General features: G+C 34.8%; 2 protein-coding genes across 2 annotated transcripts; one reads left to right on the forward strand and one right to left on the reverse strand.

Annotated features, from left to right (window-relative positions):
- Window positions 1–1,358: 1,358 nt before the first annotated feature.
- Window positions 1,359–6,292, forward strand: LOC136824255 (uncharacterized). The gene is made up of 5 exons (XM_067080425.1): window positions 1,359–1,746; window positions 2,328–2,726; window positions 2,924–3,241; window positions 3,454–3,897; window positions 4,743–6,292. The coding sequence occupies exons 1-5, from the start codon at window positions 1,644–1,646 to the stop codon at window positions 6,143–6,145; spliced, it is 2,667 nt and encodes an 888-aa protein (XP_066936526.1). The 5' UTR covers window positions 1,359–1,643; the 3' UTR covers window positions 6,146–6,292.
- A 148-nt stretch (window positions 6,293–6,440) lies between these two features.
- LOC136824256 (glutathione S-transferase-like) lies at window positions 6,441–9,196 on the reverse strand. The gene is made up of 5 exons (XM_067080426.1): window positions 9,124–9,196; window positions 8,593–8,735; window positions 7,681–7,901; window positions 7,224–7,325; window positions 6,441–6,718 (listed from the first exon to the last, which is right to left on the reverse strand). The coding sequence occupies exons 2-5, from the start codon at window positions 8,732–8,734 to the stop codon at window positions 6,551–6,553; spliced, it is 633 nt and encodes a 210-aa protein (XP_066936527.1). The 5' UTR covers window position 8,735; window positions 9,124–9,196; the 3' UTR covers window positions 6,441–6,550.
- Between the last annotated feature and the right edge of the window lie 3,837 nt (window positions 9,197–13,033).

Here is a 13,033-nt window from a genome sequence, read left to right on the forward strand (position 1 = left end):
TTGTTCCACTCACTAATATCTTTCCAATGATACCAAATTTATAAAGATTGAAGAATTCCTTCAAAAGTTATAGGTAAATGAAAAAAAGAGTGCACACTTATCGTGAATAGACTTTAGTAATAACATGGTTTAGAGGGTGATTTGGGATTAATAACCCCTGAACGTAGTGAGGGCTATTTTGAAATGTTTTCAATGAAACGAGGGGTTATTAATCCAAAATCACCCGAGAATACCATGTTATTCCGCGTTAATTATATGGTCAAAAAAAGAATTGAAGAACAATCAATCGTTTTTTTTTTGTTGTTTTTTTTTTCGAAACTTATAAAAACATACGAAACTATAAAAAACATTTGATTGACACTCTTATCGAGATTTGCTTAAAAACTTTGTGCGATATTTTGTTAACCAATCAAAATGCTCTGAAGATATTTTAGTAGGTCTACATCAGAGATTCTTCACTGCCTGTTTATTTGTATTTGTATTAATCTTCTTAACCAAATAAATTGATATTTAAAGGGGAATGTGGAATTGCGTGAAAATGCCTACTGACAGAAGACAATTTTATTTCCTAAAATCTAATTTAGTCAGGGAATTAGAATATTTGCTACTTTATTTCCCATTTTCTTATATTATTATTAACTATAGTAGTTGATACAATAATATTCAGGGCTTACTTCATACTGTTTGTGCGTAAAAGTTATCTTTAAAGTTCTATTTCAAAGATCTCAAGTTATCAAAATAGCCGGTCGGCCGCATGATAGAATTTTTCCTTGACCTGCATTCCGGTAACACTACATTTTTTTTATTTTCGCCTAAATGCTGTTTTTTTTCTCTATTTCAAAATTAATTTTAAGACGTGTTAATAAATTTCAACAGGGAGATTTGACTAATCGTAAATTGAATAAAACAGGCAGAAAACTGTTGCTTTTGAATGAAACGAGAACTAAAATCGTTAGCGAAAACAAAAGCGCTGCAAAAAAGCCTGGGGGGTACTCATAAAATTTTCCTTTGCTTTCTCCTTTTTAGTCCCGGCAAAAGTCCAACTCTTGAAAGTCGGGCGGCACCCCCTCGTCAGCTCGCAACCCTAGCACCCCTCGGGTAAAAAAGGCATCAGACACGTACGTCTATTATTAGACGAGTTTTTCGAGTTATGCGCGCAAGAATATAAAAACCAAAGTAATCAGATTTAATTCTATTCAGAACTCTGCAGATTTCTTAAAGCTGTTTGCAGTTTTATTCAGAAGATGAGCATCAGCGTGCAACAAACGGTTTCTTTGATAGCTCAAACAAATTCTCTCCCACTAATTTCACGCTAAAGTTTATGTTTCTAAAATAGCATATTTCTGAAACAGTAAACCAAACATTTTATTTTTAGCTGAATTAGGGATGTTCTAGTGCAGAAAACATAAAATTAATGGAAAAATTATTTTCTGCACGGTTGGTTAATTTATTAAATTTTTGCATAATTCTATAAGCATATTCATTCACAAATTTTACAAATTGTTTAATGGAAGTTATTTTTGAATATGATATGGATATTGTTGTTACATAGTTAGATTAAGATTCTGGCTGGCTGCGATTGCTGTTTACATCATGTTTATAACTCTATGGTACTTTCTGACAACAAAATTGACGCTTGAATTATGCAATGTTTTGTCTTGATTACCCTGTTGTTGATTGTGGCATTTGACGGTGCTTACAGTTTGTCAAAAAGAGTAAAAGGAAATTCCAGTTCTCGACAAAGGTGTAAGTAGAAATAATCTAGAATACACAGGTTGTAAAATTGAAGTCTGAAGACAAATCACGCTTTTACTCGAGTAATCACATGTTTTGACTAACATTGATATAATTCTGCAACCTGTGTATTAGAAAGCCAACTGGGAGATAAGTAAAATTTCATTCATTTCAGAAAAAAAGGGAAAAAAACCTTTGTTGTTTTTAACATCCCTGTCAAATTTAATTTTAAAATCTCCCCAGCGGAGTTTGTAAGTTACTCTCAGTAAAACTTGAATTAAATACGATCGTAGATCAAAAGATGCAAAGAGGATTTAGATTATGTAAAGATTGAACGGGAGTTTGAGTTCATTTTCTTTATTTTGGAATATACTTTCCCGCTAAAAGCTATAAGAATATGAGATGAGCTGGAGTTTTTATAAGATACTTCACTAATTGGTCATTTGAAATAATAGAGATGACGCGTTCTCTTTAGAAACAGCAATAAAGTCCTTTGTGTCAAGATTAAACGACCAACCGAATCATAAAAAACCTTGTAAAAACTCCAGCTTGACCCAAGAATATGTAGCTATATGATTTTCTTTCTTTCCTAGCTGTCCATTCCAGACGTAGTGATTTTCACACTTATAAACCGATTCATCCTCTCCAAACCGTCACACGAAACGTCAAAATTCATAGACTAGAACAAAGAGCAAAACGTGGTACGACAATGAGTAACGATCCGTTATGTTACCGTAGCCCGATTCATCAGAATGTTACATTGCGTGGTGGAATCGAGGCTGGTTATTTCCGAAAACTTGCAGAGCACGTTGCAATGAAATTATGTGTGGAATTATGTTGTGAAGAGAAGGGCTGTGATGTTGCTTTCATGTGGGGAAAACACTGTTATGGTGTGCAATGCTTTAATCATGAGCTTTGTGAAGTAGTTCCCGCTAAACAGAAGATTAACGAACCGATCATGTTGTCCCATGTCACTTTTCAAGGAGAAACACGTAAGTGAAATCGTTGGTAACATCCCCTAGTAACATCACTGTATCTGAGCGATTTTCTGTAATTCAGACAAAAATACTTAAAGTCTTGTGGAAATTTTCACCAGTCGCAAAATTCTCCTCTGGAAGGATTTGTCAAAAGTATTGTCTGTGTAACTCATGTCAAATCTCTGTATAACCATTTCGTATTCTTTATTTAGTACACAGAGAGAAGCTGTCAAAGAAACGCAAAGAAGAATGTATAGCCACCGAAGTCCAACCCGGCGTCGCCTTACGTGGTGGTTTGAAAGCTGGCAATTTCACACATATTGGGACAGTTCCGAATATGCGTTCATGTACCAATTTATGTTGTGCAAAAAGTAGATGTGATTTAGCCATCGTTTTGAATGATCAATGCTTTGCACTGGCTTGTTTCACACCTGTTTTATGCGAAATGACACGTGCTTTCTCACAAACTTATAAACCAAAAATGTCGTATATCTTGAAAAGTGGCGATTATGAGGAACAGCCAAGAAATGGTAGGATAATCTAAAAGTTATGCCCCTCCCGGTTTCGTTTTCAAGCAAAGGGAAGTTTTGAATGTTCTTACCTTAACGACCAGTATCTGACTGGTCAAATTTGCAACGTCTTTTTAAAGCAGGGCGTCGTGTGTGCATAACGACGAGGGTTAGGGGATTAGAAATACCGTGACTCAAATTTTAATTTCATTTCAACTTTACTTTTTTCTTAGCTACTACAAAGCATTATCAACAAAGTCAGTCGCATGTCAGCGAAACAAAAACAAAAACTCAGGCACCTCCATCATTGAACAGTCAATCACCAAATATTCAAAACGAAAGTGAATCCGAGAATGATGTTGAAGATGAACAAAAAGTCAAAGGAAAAGGGAACGCTCTCACATGCAAGAATAGTCCGATATACATAAATTCAACCTTGAAGGGTGGTTTCAAGGCGGGGAATTATACAAATTTAGGTCGCGTTGAGAACATGAGTGAATGTGTAAGACTTTGTTGTGGGAACAGTCAATGCAACGCAGCATTGATGCTTGAGAATAATTGTTTCTTTGTTGAGTGTAAGAATGCTGATGGATGTTTGCCGGTGAAAGCGAAAACCACACACGCATTGGCTGCGCTTAATCCGAGAGTATCGTTTATTACAAGTCGGAACGAGGAAGGTAAGTGATCTGTATAGGCGAGTTCACGATCAAAATGAGTCGTAGATAAATATGACTGATCAGGCTCCTACACGTTTTTTTTTAATAAGAACAAACTATATAAGAACATAAGGCTTTGCTGGCCAAAATATTAAGAACAAGTTAAGAACATCACAAAATGGTCAAAATAAGAAAATGTTAAGAACATTTTTACGCTTTAAACTCACAAAATTAAGAGCATCTGAAGGCTTCAAAAATTTTGGATGTTCTTATTTAAAAGAAAACGTGTACAACCCTTGGTTAGACGTGAAAACCTCAAGATTTTTAGACCACTGCAAATTCATTATTGGAGCTTGCTGTGGTGGTCCTGTCGCTCGTGATTCCTTTTGACCGTGAAATGTTCTGTTAGCGAAAAGTGCTATAAATAATAACTCATGAACTGCAGTTTGATGAGTCGGGCCACCTTGATTTTATCGACCCAGTAATGGCTGAAGATGCCATAAGAATCACTTGAAACGTACAGTAGCGAAAATTAAACCTCATGATGCAACCAATAACAAGACTTCCAATATGGTTTAAGAAAGTTCCACACTTAACGAATTCCCTGCTAAATTATCTTCAACAGCCCTTTACAACCAACCTTACACGTTTTTTTATAAGAACATCCAAAATTTTTGAAGCCTTCAAATGCTCTTAAAGTTTTTGAGCACTTTTGTCCATTTCCCTCAGAAATGGGTTGGTTTAGAGTCTTTGAAATGTTCTTAACTTTTTCTTAACATTTTGGCCATCGAAGCCTTATGTTGTTATATAGTTTTTTCTTATAAAAAAAACGTGTATCTTATCGAAACTTTTTTCAATTCTTTTAGCTCCTTTGCCGAACCAAAAGACAAAAGAGGGAGTCTGTCGTCCTGGTGTGATATCATATGACGTCAGCTTGAAGGGTGGCTCCCAGGCTGGTAACTTCACACCGCACGGCCGCGTCTCCAACATGGAGGACTGCATCCGTAAATGTTGTACACGTAAAGGATGTGACTTAGCGATGATGCTAAAAGACATCTGTTATACGGTCGTTTGTAAAAGTGAAAAACTTTGTGAAAAGAAGCACATGTCTCTATCGAATGGATTTAGACCCAAAATTGCATATGTTTTCAAAGATAAGAAAAACATAGCAATATTAGGCGATAATAAGTCAAAAACCAAAACAATTTCTAATCAAAGTAGAAACAAAAATCAAAATACACGCGTCAAAACACCAAACAACAGCTTATCATTATCAAATAATAAATATCGTGACCAAGAAGTACATCAAACCAATCAATCAAATGTTACTATTCAAAGAGATCCTTGGAAAGAATCACTATCATCAAAATCAAAGTTTAGTCCGAATGTAGTGTTTGACCAAGAGACAGACAATAGCACAACTGTTCAATATCTTCTAAAATTGTTGAAATCGAATATTGGAAGCCCTCATATGCAGACATCAACCCAACAAGAAATAAATGATGACGTCATCGATGATGTAACAACTTCTCAAGATGACGCCGCAATAAATACTGAGTTCGAAAATGATAGTGACAATACTAGACCAGCGAACCAAGAGTCAAAAAATAAAGTTCAATGTCAAAACAGTGATTGTAAGAGGCAGGAATTTCAAAAAACTTGTTTATCAAATTTATGCAATAGGCCTTTAAACAGAGCTGGTAATACCGGGCTTGTTTTAAACAAAAACCTGGAAGATAAAGACCAAAATACTGAAAGACCATCACAAGCAAGGAACATGATAAATTCTAAGAAATTAGCTGTGACTACACAAAAAATTCCTAATAATAATGTATCAATGCAAAGGCACTCAGAAGTGGTTACCAATACCTTAACAAGAAATACGAAGAAGTCTGACTCCACTTCTTATTTAAACTCATTGAAAGAACCTTTAGCTGTAGTCAAGTCGCTTTTTACTTTGGTACACGCTGCGGACAAAAACATCGAAGGTGACGACCCGAGTTGCACGTATAGCGAACCCTTACAGAACGCCACTTTACGTGGAAACCTGCACTCAGGTAAGTTTACAGACCGCGGCGATATGGATAGTATACAACAATGCATCAGGTTATGTTGTATGTTGAAAGGATGCGACTTAGCGTTTATGTTGGATAAGAAATGTTTCACCGTGCAATGTAAGAATCAGAAACTTTGTGAACCAGTCCAATCAAAATCGAACAAATTTTCACCAACTTTATGTTACATTCTGGTGAAATCAGCTCATCGATAGGAATTTATAAATTTTGTAAAATACACTTATTTTGTAATGTAAATTGAAAGGTTTTGGCTTAAAGCTCGACAAAGCTCAACTTTTTTTTCAGATGAGTTTTTATAAGATACTTTAATAATTGGACATTACAAATGACGCGTTCTTTAGAACTATTCGCTTCGTTTCCGCTACTTTATCTAACCATATTACAAACGAGAAGACTTAAAAAGTAATTTTTATTCATACCATACCATACCAATCTATCTACGTTAGTAATAATGATCAATCAATGAAATTATAACAAAAAAATTGGCGATTAAATTTTTAATCAGTGCATGTATTAAAATAACAGAACATAAATCCCTAAAATAGTCAATTTTTAAATAATATTTTCTAAGCAAAATATGATAAACATTTGAGTGAAATCTATTTTTTCTGGTTTTCTAAATATCTTTTGATATTATCAGATTGCAAAACTTTTTCATAGATATCCTTGAGTAATGGATATTTCTCCAGGAGTTGTTGAACATCTAAAATTTTATATTCTGTTAATCCGTTTAAGCAATCGGTCAAGTAGATGTCGCCAACTGTAATCTAAAATGAAAAAAAAGGTGCAAAAATTCTTAATATTATTATATCTTAATTATCATTTCAACAGAAAAGTTACTCAAGAAATATTTTTCATAATCCTAATGAGGATAGAAAGTCTATTCTGTCAAGCTGAAAATATCTAATGGGATAGTTTTAGAGTGCAAACTTTTTACTTTAAATTTCAAACGGGAATGAAATGAATTTATCAGATCAGTGGGCTGGAATTGTAGGTTAATTTTTCCATCTGCGCCGAAATTCTAGGAGGTCCCCGGGGGGGGTGGCAGTGGGTTTACCAACTGACTGGCTTTTAGAATCGCACCTTTACAGTGCAGAAAAAATCGGTGAAATTCATACCCTTACAGTGCATTTTTTCAAATTTTAATCTCTTTTAGAGCAAAAATAATCAACATTTTCACAATTAGGATATTATTATTCTAGGATATAATTTCAACTGGACACGGAGAAAGTTGTTCTTCGAGGTTTGTAAGAAATGAAGTGTATTTCTTACCTCTGATCCAACTAAAAATGGGCCACCGTTTTCTTTGACCAATTTTTCAAAATATGTGAAATATTTATCGATTGCTGTTTTCAATGATTCTTTGAGTTTTGCCTAAAAATTAAGAATGAACATGATTTGGTTATTTCAAATGTTTGGCTTAAATTATATGATAAAGTACTTGCTCAAAAAAAGATTCAATAATATTATGGACAAGAACTCGTTCAGAAGATACCAACTTACCTCTGTTCTAATCGTGCTTAAAGGCATAAAAAACTTCGATTCCTTTGTTTTTTTTTGACGTTTTTCTATACTTTTTACATAACTGAAACATTGTCGATTTTCGTCTAACCCGGTCCGTGACATAGAGATTTCAAACATTTACAGATCTTCAACAAAGAGCTTATATGCAAAGTGGTTATCCTCTTTTGAAAGCAAGTAAATATAATTATGACTACGCGTCTGTTACCTTTTCTTCATCTGATTTTTGGGAGAAAACAATATCAATAGCTTTGTCAGATAATTCTTTATTTGAAACGATGGTCAAATCAATCAATGCTTGTTCAACGTTGTTTTTACCGAATAATTTCAACTCATTTGCCACGTATCTGATGATAGCGGTTGTTTGAGAAATCTTCTTTCCGCATGATGTGGTTAGGACGGGTAAGAAGGCTAACGGACATTCTTCGGCTGGAAAAAGACGAAGATATGGTGGCATAAATAGCGATACACGCTTTTTTATAAGAATACACTTTATAAGAATGTCCATGATGAAAATAGCCAAAAAGTTAGGAATCTCGTAAGAATATTGCCATCATGGAATTTAGCAACTGAAGCTAAGAATAGTTTCATCACAAAAATCCGAAATTCTTGCTAGAGGTATATATTGCATACTAGATTTAGGCTTTCATCTAAATCTAAGAATACTGTAACAATATTTCAGGATGATTTCGACCGAAAAGTTAAGAATATCTACGATGAAATGGATTTACACCATTTTTATAAAAAAAGACGTGTAAAGAAAATTTTAAACAGTGACGGGAGTATCTGGATAGATATTTAAGGTTTATCATAAACGTTCATCCCGTGTTAAAGACTCTTTAATACTTTTTCACCTTCCAAACATTCGTCCACACAAAAGCAAAGCCTTGAGATTTTATCCAAGCTTGAAAACTAGCCTCTTATCCACTTGGATAAAAGCAAAGAATTTCGAGGCTAAGCCGATATTTCTTATCACTCTATGTTCTCGCCAAGCAGTGATTCAAAAAACGAGAGATTTTCCAGCCCTAGCACCTTTTCTCTCCTCCCCACATACTTCAAGTATGGATCCTGACTGAGACATGGAGGCCCTATTTGGGTATTTCCTTGGCAGAAATCTTACCATTGGTTTTGTAGTTTTGGCCGTAGTCTTGGAAAGAGATTCGTTTATCTTCAAAATCTGCTCCAGCGTGTTTATAAAGTAACCTGATCACTTCGCCACGACCGCTGAGTTCGAAATATAACAATTGTGGTTTTCCAGACATCCTAAGAAGGAATACGTAGTATAGTAAAATTCAGAGAGAGTTACATCTAAAGTAAACAAATCGTTATATTTAGCAAAGATAAAAGCACTATAATTAAATTAGCTGAAAAAAACGGCAAAGCAGGGGCCTAAAAACAACGTAGCCTTAGATAAACACTGAAACAACGCTGTGTGAGCAGAACTCAATTTATTGAGACCTTGAAGTTATGTAATGATATGTCTACAGTATGTCCCATAAAAACGTCCCTCTAAAAAAAACCTTTGATTGTAAAAATAAAGTCTGTCAAGTTTCTTAGCAGCATGTATTTAAAACATTGCCTGTATTTTGCAGACACTAAAGTGAATATGAATCTTGGAAACAAAACATTTGCAGGAGAAAAATCTACTCACTTTGCTATGAAAATTTTCTATTACGCCTTGCGCACTCTGCACCAAAGCTACTTGTGTAGTGATAGTCTATTTCGTATTGACTTGCAAATTAAAGCCCCTTTTATATCAAACAGATTCAATATGTAAAAACACCCCGGGGAAGTACACAAATGACCTTACTTAATTACACTTGGAAAGTTCATTAAGAGGTTCTCCACCGTTGTTGATATATTACTATAATGACGATGCATAAATCAAAGGTTTGACATGCATGTGATACCGGAATTTGTTTTTTTGTATACATGTACAAGTAAAAAGCAATATCATGATCCTTTATTCTATCCGCTTTTTATTTCAAATTTTCTTCTAGAACATTTCTCAAAATATAAACCTCGGGTTTACGAAAAAGTAGATATAAATTTGGTATAATCCACTTTTTCTGGTTATAATTTGGACAATTTTCCTAAGTTGTTTCCCCAAGATTTATAAGAAGCACCAATAATCAATACACATCCTTAGCGGCACAGCCGGCTTTTTAGGGGATTGGTAATGATTTACAATAGCGCTTCGTCGTGCAAACGTCACGATTATTACTTCTCTCATTTGAGATGCCTTGCAGTTTTTACAAGATACTTCACTAATTGGTCATTTAAAGTGATAGAGATGACGCGTTCTTTAGAAAAAGTAATAAGATTCTTTTATTACATCTTAACGACCAACCAAATCAAATAAGAGCTTGTAAAAACTCCAGCTTGTCCCTCTCATTTGACCGAAATTCAATCCCACAATCCTTTTTTGTTTTAATTCAAAAGTCGTGAAATTTATTACTTTTTCTTTGTAATTGAGTGTAATTTGCGTGCAAGCATAATTGACGCAAAGGTTGACGGGATTGAATTTTGGTCAAACAGAAAAATCAATGTCTATTTTTAGATTCGCTACGGTATGCTATTGTCGAGGGTTGATGGGTATGCAAGTACAGGTAGGTCAATGATATGCAAACCCCGCTCATGACCCGTTAAAAGTCAAGGAAGCAAAATGCAACTCGGGATGTAAAGTTCTTGAAGGATAGGGGTTCTGATAAATTTCCATGGGGTCAACAGTTCGATATCACGATCCCGAGGATGAAATTAAAGGGTATTTAGTTCATCAGCGATCGAATTTCGGTCGATTCTTCAAATGAATGGGAAGGAGTTTCTTTGACACAATCCATCGGAGAAAAATTAAAATGACTACAATCTATCAGAAAATGCGCCAGGTTCACTATGAATGATCGATCACTAACATCAAAGGTCGTTTGTGAAACACTTCCTTTACGGAACTTTGTTTCAAACAGAAACAGTTGAAGAAAACTTGTAGTTACGTGTCATTGTAGTTACGTGACGGCGACAAAATTTGTTTTGTTGAGATTTCTATCGGAGGCGGGTGGGCCTCTTGAAACAAAGTTTACACAACTGTTACAGAAGTTGAACTGCAACTTGTTTATGTTTCATTTTAATCAAATTTGTTTGGAGTGGTTCCAAACCTTTAGTTTTGCTGCGATCAGCACTGCTTGTAAACTTTTTATTTCCCGTCAATTCTAAAATAGATTACTTAATTTAATCTTGTCGCCATTTAAGGATTGAAAAATGCTCTAATGACTATTCAATGGATGTACTAATGTTTTACCGCAGATAATTAGATGGAAAGCCCACGTTTTAGTCAAATTGTACTTTAAAGGCACACTTATGCAACTTTCTACTATCGAAGGATCTGAGCAGGCGGCTATCAAAATTTATGACGAGGAGTATTTCTTTTAGCCATGATCCTTATGACAAAGAAATGAAGACTCCGCCATAAATTTTAACCCCTCCCCTAAGATGGAATGAGCTAGATTTTTTATAAGATGCTTTATTCATTGGTTATTTGAAATAATAGAGATGACGCGTTCCTTAGAAAAAGTAATAAAATCCTTTGTCTCAAAAGTCAACGACTAACCGAATCAACCAGCCTGACCCCCTCAGATGCACCACTGTTTTTGGCCAATTTTACCTGTGATATACGGACTACGATGACACATTGGTTACTATAAACATTTGATAATTAGAATATGATATATTGGGGTTTAAAAAAGCAAATTGCGGCTATAGTAAGTCAGGAAGTATCGCAAGTTCACTTTAAACTATTAATAAAGTCGCCTATGACGATTTGGCCTACGCTTGCATTACCTATTTGCAAGAGAAACTCACCGCCTTTTCCCGATTTCGTTATATCCCTGTTTCGACTAATTCCCCCAATTTGTGAGTACGAAAAATGCATGTCGTACAGGTCTAGGCTTTGAAAAATTAATCTGTTCGTCAACCGTGCGTAAAACACTCCCTATTGTTTTGTTGCGATCAGCAAGCAAGCGTTTTTATTTCCTGTCCATTCGAAAGTAGATTATTTTAACTGATTTTTTTTCTGAACTACCTTATCGGCCCTTTTTACGCCGGCCCTAATTTAACGCCAAGCCCTTTTACGCTGGCCCTCATTCCGCCACAGCCTAATTTTGGGTTTACGCCATTTAGGGCCGTAAGTAATGACAAAACTTGTAAAAATCGCTATTCAGGCTTCAAAACAGTAAGTATTAACTAAAATTTACATTAAAATGTCATCTTTTAGTATCAAACTGTTGAAAATTCCATTGAAATCGTTGATTTTCGTTAAGTTTTGGATATTGAGTAAAAAAACGAATAGTTTTCATCTTTTTTTCATGCCTAAAATCCTTTAAATCGAAAAAAATGTGCAAAAATTAACGCCGCTTTTGGGTAAAAATTGCAAAATTATGGCCCTTTTTACACCGGCCCTTATTACGCCACGAGCCCAAAAATAACGCCAATAAGGGCCGGCGTAAAAAGGGCCGATAAGGCAGGGTTACTAATTGACTGTTTAAATGAATTTATTAATGCTTTACCGCAGATAATTAGATAAAAACTTTTCATTCTAATTAAAACTACAAGAATACTTATGCAACTTCCTTATCATCATCAACGTAAAGTGCAAAACAGCATCCATATTTAGTCCTGCTAATTTTGGTATATTTTTCGTTTAGGCGAGACCAATTCGATTAGCTGTTTTACGGGCCCGACTGACCCAAAAATTCAAAAAATCGAAATAAAAATCAAATTGATTGTTAGTACACCTTTATTTTCATTGCTTTGCAACTGCCAAATTTTCAACGACCGACAGACCAACCCTCTTTTTTAGATAGCTTGGCCTGTAAAACAACAAATTAAATTGGCCTCGCCTTAGATGTAAGAAAAAGGGCTGAACGAGTTTTAATTTTTAGGGGCATGTCGTAAAAAAAGTGCCATTTTAGAAAGTCAAATGATGTGAAACCAAAGCAGATTAAAATACACCTTTTCGAGCGTAGCCGCCAAATGCCGCGTGGGCATTTTTTTGTCCGTTTTACCACCCCAAAACCGTCCCAGTCTTTTTTTCGCACCTAAAGACAATAGAAAAAAGTGTAAAAAAAGGATTGGATCGAGTTTAGGGTGGTAAATTAAATAATGAAGTGACAAGCGCCTAACCGCGCGACTACGGTCAAAAAGGTGTATTTACCTTTCAATTATAGCTTTTATAGCTGACCAATCGATTCTTTTTTTTGAAAACCGTAGACAACGCGTAAAACATCAAAATTGGCCTAAAAACTAAAATCCTATACGGGAAAGTTTAAAAACCAAACATTAATTTGACAGAAATGGAAAGCGTAAAAAGGGAAAACATTTTTAATACCTAACTGAGAAGATTTTAAAGTGAATACAAAAACAATATTGCAAAGGAATTTTAGAACAGTATATAGGTATTTGAAAAATAGAAAAAAATCATTGAAAAAAATGCCGAACAAATATTAAAAATTTATCTTTAACAATAATCCCTTTCGAAATATATCAGTAAGGGAATTTTAATATTTGAA

This window comes from Clytia hemisphaerica, unplaced genomic scaffold (genome assembly GCF_902728285.1).
Source record: "Clytia hemisphaerica strain Z4C2 unplaced genomic scaffold, Clytia hemisphaerica genome assembly, whole genome shotgun sequence".
NCBI classification, from domain to species: Eukaryota; Metazoa; Cnidaria; class Hydrozoa; order Leptothecata; family Clytiidae; genus Clytia; species Clytia hemisphaerica.